The sequence below is a fragment of the Alligator sinensis genome, unplaced genomic scaffold, assembly GCF_000455745.1.
Source record: "Alligator sinensis unplaced genomic scaffold, ASM45574v1 scaffold702_1, whole genome shotgun sequence".
NCBI classification, from domain to species: Eukaryota; Metazoa; Chordata; order Crocodylia; family Alligatoridae; genus Alligator; species Alligator sinensis.
Window position 1 is genome coordinate 827,148 of NW_005842567.1, and position 8,334 is coordinate 835,481.

At 44.8% G+C, this 8,334-nt stretch overlaps 2 protein-coding genes across 2 annotated transcripts in view; one reads left to right on the top strand and one right to left on the bottom strand.

Moving 5' to 3' along the window:
• The window catches only part of DDX10 (DEAD-box helicase 10), a 356,705-nt gene that overhangs the window by 347,675 nt on the left and 696 nt on the right, over positions 1-8,334 (bottom strand). The window contains exon 2 of the mRNA XM_025214105.1: positions 8,315-8,329. Coding sequence (XP_025069890.1) covers positions 8,315-8,329 — 15 coding nt within the window. The remainder of the gene's footprint in view (positions 1-8,314; positions 8,330-8,334) is intronic.
• The window catches only part of EXPH5 (exophilin 5), a 90,636-nt gene that overhangs the window by 1,098 nt on the left and 81,204 nt on the right, over positions 1-8,334 (top strand). The gene's annotated exons all lie outside the window — the stretch shown is intronic.

The window sequence follows — 8,334 nt, forward strand, 5'->3', positions numbered from 1 at the left end:
ATTAGATCCCCCCTCAGCCTTCTCTTGTGGAGGCTGAACAGGTTCAGGTCCCTTAGCCTCTCCTCGTAGGGCCTGCCCTGCTGCCCCCCTGATCATGTAGGTGGCCTTCCTCTGAACCCTCTCAATGCTGTCCACATCTCTCCTGAAGTGCAGCGCCCAGAACTGCATACAGTACTCCAACTGCGGACTGACCAGTGCCGCATAGAGGGGGAGGATCACCTCCTTGGACCTGCTCGAGATGCATCTGTGGATGCATGACAAAGTGTGGTTGGCCTTCCTGACCACATCCCCATACTATCGGCCCATGTTCATTTTGGCATCAATAATGACTCCAAGATCCTTTTCTGCCTCTGCACTGATGACAAGGGAGTTCCCCGGCCTGTAGGTATGCGGCTGGTTCTTCCTCCCCAGGTGCAGCACCTTGCACTTGTCAGTGTTGAACCCATCCTGTTCTCATCTGCCCACCCCTGTAACCTGTCTAGGTCCAACTGCAGCCTATTCCTCCCTTCTAGCGTGCCCACAACCCCCACATTTTAGTGTCGTCAGCAAATTTGAATAGGGTGCTTTTTACCCTCCCCCATCCAAGTCCCTGACTTGATATACAGCCTCATGCTTCTTCCTGGTCCATAAAATTGAGGTGTAGTACAGGATTTCCCTTGCAAAGAAAAACCTCTTCTAAATTAATGAAAGCCCTTCTAAATTAAAGCTTTAAGAAATATATGAGGAGAAAAATTAAATACAACATATTTTTTGACTCCAAAGAGATCATCACAATTTCTCTCCTTCGTTTGGTAACAGCTCTGTCATTTAAATGTTCCACTTGCCCAAATACCCTAGTATAAAACTTAGAGGCTGGCAATTTAGCATCCTGACATGCACTAATTTGTTCCTCCACGTATATAATTTGCTTCTGAAATATAGCTAAAGAGAGAGAAAACTGAAGTGTCATACATTTTTAATCCCCAAACTGGTTTGATCATTTCTCAAATTCTGTCAGCTGATCCCATATCAGAGAAAGTTGGCAGCAACACATTTTTTCTTCAAGCACATTGAGACTGAAATTCGACAGCCTTTACTAAGAGGCGTCAAAACAATTCATATACTTGGTCTTGCTAACCAAAATAAGGAGACCCTGGGGCACACAAACCTTAATATCTAAAGAAACAGGAATAATACACATCATTCTAAGTGGAGACAGACCAGTTCTGGTGCACTGATTCTTTTCCCAAGCTTCTGCCCTAATACGAGTGCGAAGCAGAGCCACTAACTGACCGGAAGGAGACAAACAACGGAGGTGTACTTGCTGTCAGTGTGACTTTTGGTAAGTTATGTTGGAACCCCAGAGTATGCTGTGAATAAAAGAACAGCCACTGGTATATCACATACAATACTGTATACACTTGAGGGATTATGCACAAAGCACTATAAGAAAAAATAAACATTAGACCTGTATATTTATTAAGCATCTAAACATACATACACCAGCTACAGCACAACTCTGCTATTGTTAGCATGGTTTTTAATTCTGCGGGAATTGCTTGGTATGGAAATATAAGTTTTAGATAACATGTGGCAGCACCTTCATTAAAAACTATCTTTTGAAGTATTTGGACACAGTTTTTTTGCAAGGCATATTTATAATTTTCCCTATCACTGCTTTCATTGTCATTGTCAGCAATCCCTCAATACAAAGATGATCTCTACCACAGCTCACTATTGGGTCTTGAGATGATTTAAGAGTCCAATCCTTGAGCCACTCATCTGTCCATAGAAGTTGCAGGTCTTTCCAGAGGGGAGAGTAGGCTGCAGGCTGTAATTCTACTCCTTTTCTTTCCTCCGCTCTCTCTTCTCTGATTCGAGGGCAAGGCTGCCACTTGGTTGAGGCTACAGAGCCACTGTAGCCTATAGACAGCCAGCTCCTCCCAGCTCTCGATGCTGGCATCTGTTTTCTTTGGATATGCCTTCAATGGGTCCTCATAGTGTTTCCTCTAGCCACTGCAAGATCTCAGGTTATTACTAAACTGGAAGTAGAGCACTTGTTTTGGGAGTCAGAAATCCGCACACAATGCTCCAACCAGCAAAGTTGATGCTTAAGGATCACTAACTCAGTGCTAGTAACATCTTCCCATTTGATGTGGAGGATTTTCTGAATGCATCATTGGCAATCTCTCTCCAAGCTCTTGAGATGAAAGAGCCTGTTTAATTTCTCTACTGCACAGAGAAATTAAACAAGTACCGAGCTTCACTTAGAAGACATAAAGCTAACCAATACTTCTCTAACAAACTTGAAAAGCCATTTTTCTGAGAAGCCTGTACAGGAGATTTCAAAAAAATGTTCCTGTCCCAAATCAACACAAAAATCGTGAAACCCAATTTTTTGAGAGCCAAAAAGACTGAAGAGAGATCTCAGACTATTTTGATTTCAACATCATTTTTACTACATGTTAATTTAAAAGTCAAAAGTTGTTCCGACACGGAGAACTTTAATTTCAGAAGTACTGACAACATATCTTTTTCATTGTTTTTGAAACGATAAAATTTGTCAAAACAACACTTTCCTGAGACCAGTTTCAGCTGCAACAACTTGGCACTGTCCCACTGAAATGTTTTGTCCAAAAAATCAACAGCCAGTTCCAGTTACTGCATCCACAGACGTTGTACTACATGCAGCACTACATATTCTGTTAATTCCTTAAACCTATTACCAATGTGTAAAGAAGTCACAATGCCAACGATTTATGTAGGTTTAATATAATTTTGTTAAAAGTTAAAGTACTGAGTCAGTATGACAATAATATGCCTGCTGGAAAAAAGCCATGTTATGAACCTTAGACAAGTGTGAAACAATTCAGTGTGTCTGACAGAGGGGACAGATTTAAATTAGTTGGTGAGATTTGAAACAGGTTTTTATTACAGCAATGTTAAACTGCTCTAAATAATAAATTTTGCCTAGAGTACTCTAATGGATTTGTGGATTAAAATTTACAACTATTTCTCTTAGGTCTCCCATTCAGATGGTATTCTCCCAACCATAGAAAGAAAACAAATTGTATTTTGCCCTTTTACGTATAAATAATCAAAATTAATTTAGCAGACATGTTCTGTTCCTCTCCAACACATAATTTAAGCAAAGCTATTTTAGAGACTTTCAGAAGCAAGGAAAAGTGAGGGGGAAATATTTAAAGCTGGAGGGATAGGAACATTAGAGAAAGTCTGTATCATGTAAGCTTTTTAAATTGTTTTCTCACTCCCCTTCTACATCAGTCTTGCTGTGGTCTATTAAACTGCCTCAAGATGAATATGGTGTATCAGGTTTCAGCAGTAGTTTGTATTTAACAAAAGTTAAAATAAGCAGTTAAACCACATACACACTGAAATAGTACAACCAGACTACCCTTTCCCAGAAACTCCAGTTCTATGACCTCATATTCAGAGTCCTAGCTCAACAATTCTCAAACAGGATGCTACAAGATGCCTTTAAAGGTGCCATGCCACCTCCCATTTGAGAAGGTAAAAGTTCTCCTTCCCCAGTCCAGTGCCTTGTGTCTGCCCCAACTATCCCAGCAGTGCCTGCATCAGCTTCTCTTCTCCCCTGCTGCCCTCCCCAGAACCCATATGCTAGCTGCCCCCATGCTCCCAGCAGCATACTGCTATGGGCAAGTAGGCAGAAGTGGGGCTGGAGCCACACTTTGCTGTCCAGCTTATCTCTTCTGCTCTTCCCATGCTCCCAGATCCAAAGGAAAGAGCCAGGAGGGCAGCCACCACCATGAGACCTTGCAGAAGCAGCCTAGGTGGTAGTGGCTGCCCTTCCCCTCAGGCACAAACCAGATGGCACAGAGGGCAGAGACAGGAAAGAGCAGGATACACTAGGGATAGGTCCTGTCCCCTTCACTCTTAACTGGCCCCAGCTGAGCAGGTGTGTCACAGGTATGGTCCACAGGCCATATCCAGCCCCTGGAGTCACATAAGCCAGCCCACAGGTTCCTTGACCAACCCTGCAACCTGGCCCAGCCCTGTGCAGGATGGACCCCGCACTGCACACACTCCTAGCAACACGGAGGGTCAGTCTGGGGCACCACACAGGCTGCAAAATGGACCCCTTGTGCTACCTCCTGTGTTGGGTCCAGCTGGCATGCCACAGGCACCAACATCACAGCTGCTCCATAGGGAGCATAGTCCTGGTCCAGCCTGCAGACTGGCTCAAGGGTGCTCATCCAGCCCATGGAGCCAGATGAATTTGACACCCTTAAGCCACAGCAATGTTTCTCAACCTTTCTAGGCTCAAGGCTCCCTCAATATATTTTCAGAATTTAGATTCCACCTCAGTGAGTCTCTAAGTGATTCATTTGGGTGCCATGAGGTTCAGAGCAGTTAAGAAGGGGTCCATTTTGTAGGCTGCATGTGGTGCCGCAGACTAACCACCGTGCTGCTAGGAGAGTGTAAAGTGCAGGGTCCAGCCTGCATGCAGTGGGTCCAACCTGCACAGGGCTGGGCCAGCTCACAGGGTTGGTCAAGCAACCTGTGGGCAAGCTTATATGGCTCAATGGTGCTTTGAAGCTAAAGAAATTGAGAACCTCTGACCTAGCCACTGGAGATCTTTTCTCCTTTGCAAGGCTGGCCTGACACAACCACTAAACTTATGAGGGCTAGTTTGTAAGCAAAGATAATAAAGCACATCCCTAAGAGCTCAATTTACTTACTCCCCATGAGAGCTGGGCAACACTGAAATAGCCGCTTTACAAATAAACTCTAAACTCCTCCACAGGACTTCACTTAATTTCAGAAAAGCTAGTTACCCCCTTCACAGTCAGATCACTGTGTTTGCAGGCTGTAAACTGGACACCATCCATGTTGAGAATCAGCCCTGCTAAGCAATGGAAGCAATTCAACAGCTTCTCTAACAGTGCTTAAGCAAGCAGTGCAATGAGATGTTTTTGTATGATCTGTAGTGTTGCTTTATGCTTCCACCCTCCTCAGCCATCTGTTGCTGTATCCGGATATTTCACCTTAGAGTGAACCTAGATTGTGGGCTCTCTCGGGCAGACAATTTTGTTTTTTACTTGTGAATACAGCAACAGATACAACAGATCCACTAAGGACTTCAGGAATACAAATAACTAAGTGGAATAATTTTGTCATTGTGCAGCTCCAGTTCTTTAAGTCTTATTGGACACTCAGCAGCCCAGAATCTGCCAAACTTCCTTTGACTCCTTTTTAAGCTCAATGGCTCTGTTCAGAGTTCCTAGAGGTGTAGAATGGACACTATTTTGACCAGAGCCCTGCACAGTGTACATTTTGACGAATATTTTAACATTTTCATACTTGGTAATCAGGTGCAAGAACAGACCAGTCTCCCAGATGTTCAAAATGTCCCTCGGGAGCTCAGGGAAGCAATCCTGTTTTTTATCATCCAGCCTCATGAGAGTCAAAGAAGAATCTTAAACTTTTCCAACACAAGTTAGTCCTGAAGTGATGTGGAAAAGTTTAAGATTCTTCTTTAAGTGTTATTATTTGAACCCCAGTTAAAAAAAAAAATGCCAACTAAATGCATATGTCCAGAAATGCGGTTTTTAAATTAATAGGTTGGGAAGGTGAAGAGATCAAGGGAAAAATTATATATCGGCCAAGATAACAGCACCGCCGGATCCTTCATTAATTCAGTTTCCCCTGATAAAGTATGCATGACTCCTACATAAGGTACACTGTACAAACTACCTTCACCCTCTACAGAGAGCAAATCCAAGTGAAATATACAGACTTGACTGTCTGGGAATTGGGTATCTCCCAAGAGAGGCACAGCTCTGCTGTCCTCAAGTTATCCCCTCTGAAAAAGATGAGATTAAGTTTGCTTCAATCAGTAGATCTCAAAGAACTTTCCATCTGAAAAACCATGGCTAGTAATGTTTCTTATATTATGCTTTTTCAATCAGTAGATCTCAAAGCACTTGATATAAGCAGGTAAGTATCATGCATCATCTCCATTTTACAGCTGCCCTAACATACAGAAACAGGAAGCAATTTATGTAAGAGGCATTGTAATGTAGTGCATAAGGTATAGGCTTCGCACACAATTTATCTTCCATCTCAAATAGATCAGTATTCCCCAGGAACAGAGTAGGGTATTTCTCTCTCTCGGTCTAGATCCACTAGGAAAATTCAGAAGCCAGCAACCAAAACTCTTATTCTCCCTGTTTTATTCTGTCAGCAGTCAAGAGAAATATAAGCAGGTTCGGTTTTCAATTAAGACCTACTTTTAAAGTATTCTGCTACTTCTACCTTACCAATTAAAATTTATTGACAGTTTTGCTTAATTACAAATGTAACCAATATTGTAACCCAAATGGAACCCATGCACTATTGTATAGGAGATATAAATCTGTAGCAGGTGTAAATGGAGGTACCAAGCTATTTCTGACTTGCTGGAGACAAACTAGAATAGTTTTAGTTAGGACATGACAAATTTTCACAGAACCACAACATTGGCTGCCATGGTTCCCCTGCTTCACCTGTTGCAAGTAAGTTATGGTGCTAGGTATTATGTCAGGGTTGATGGTGGTCTTACATAGAGTTTAGATTATAGGATTGTATAGGATGGTGTCATCAACAGATTGAGGGAAGTGATTATTCCCCTCTATTCAGCACTGGTGATGCCACATCTGGAGTACCGTGTTCAGTCCTCCCCCCCAACCACCATAGAAAGAATTTAGACAAATTGGAGAGAGTTCAGCAAAGGGCATTGAAAATGGTTTGGAGGCTGGAGCACATGACTTCTGAGGAGAGGCTGAGGAAACTGGGCTTATTTAGTCTGCGGAAAAGAAGGCAGATGGGGGATTTAATAGCAGCCTTCCACTACCTGAAGCGGGGTTCCAAAGAGGATGCAGCTGGACTGTTCTCAGTGGTGGCAGATGACAGGAGAAAGAATGCTGGTCTCAGGTTGCAACAAGGGAAGTTTAGGTTAGATATTAGGAAAAACTCTATCGCTAGGAGGGTAGTAAAACACAGGAACAGGTTACCCAGAGAGGTTGCAGACGCTCCATCCTTGGAGGTTTTTAAGACCTAGCTAGACAACGGCTAGTCTGGGATGATCTAGTTGGGGATGTTCCTGCTCTGAGCAGGGGGTTGGAGTAGATCAGTGTTTCTCGACCCACAAGTGGGTCACAAGAATATATGAAAAGATAATGAACAAACCTTAAAAATGGATTTTCCTTTAAAGGAGAAAAACATGGGAAACCATGGCTTTTCCCTTGCATGCTGTCAGTGTTTCAGCCTGAAAGGGGCTGCTTGGAGCCCCCCATGCCCTACACACTGAGGGGCTGGGGCTTGGGGGCAGTGGGTCAGGAGTGAGGGGCACTGGGTCAGGACTGGATGCTGATGTTAACAGATGAATACAAAAAAAAGCTGAGAACCACTGGACCAAATGACCTCCTGAAGTCCCTTTCAACCCTAATTTTCTATGACAGGGATAATCCTGCCACAGGCAGGGGGCTGGGTCTGAATGATCAAGAGATCCCTTCCAGCCCTACTTCTCTATGACTCCGTGTCAAACAGCCCGGAGTTGGAAGTCAATCTTCAAACTCTTTTCCCAGCACAAAGGGCCGTACAGGTGCACTAACACAGATGCAGAGCAAGCCAACCCCAATTTGCAGTGACTGATTTTACTGGCAATTACATCCTGGCTCACAGGCAAGTCCAAAAACATACCAGCCCAGCAAGAGCTGCTCACAGCTGCTCCATCATCATGCGTGTAGTGAACACCCTAGATCAGTGGTTCTCAACCTGTTTTGTACCAGGACCCATTTGTAAACGTCAATGGCCAATCCCAACCCAGTGCCCCGCACTCCTGACCTGCTAGGGGGTGGGGGAGCCCCAAGCAGCCCCATGCAGGCTGGAACGCTGCCAGCCTGCAAGGGAAAAACCAACGTTTCCCATTCGTTTCTTCTTTGAAGGCAAACCCATTTTTTTGCAGTTTGTTCGGGACCCTTTCAGACACCCTTGCAACCCACTTTTGAAATGCTGCCCTAGAGCAGTGGTTTCCAAACTATGGGTCGTGGCCCCTAAATGGGGGTGTGACATCAGCGTGAGGGGGGAGGCTGTGGGTTGGGAGTGAGGGGCCAGGCTGAAAAAACGGGGCCATAAGCGGGGTCGGGCTGAGGAAGAGTTTGGGAAGCGTCGCCCTGGGCTCTGCCCATTTTCCGCACGGCCGGGCAGCGCTGCCCCTCGTCTCGGCTCCACGCCTCGCAGGGCCCGGGCGGGCCAGGGCGACATCGCCCCCCTGGCTGCCAGCCCCAAGGCCGCCCCGCGCCCGGCCGCTCACCTGGGCGTAGCGCTGCTGCA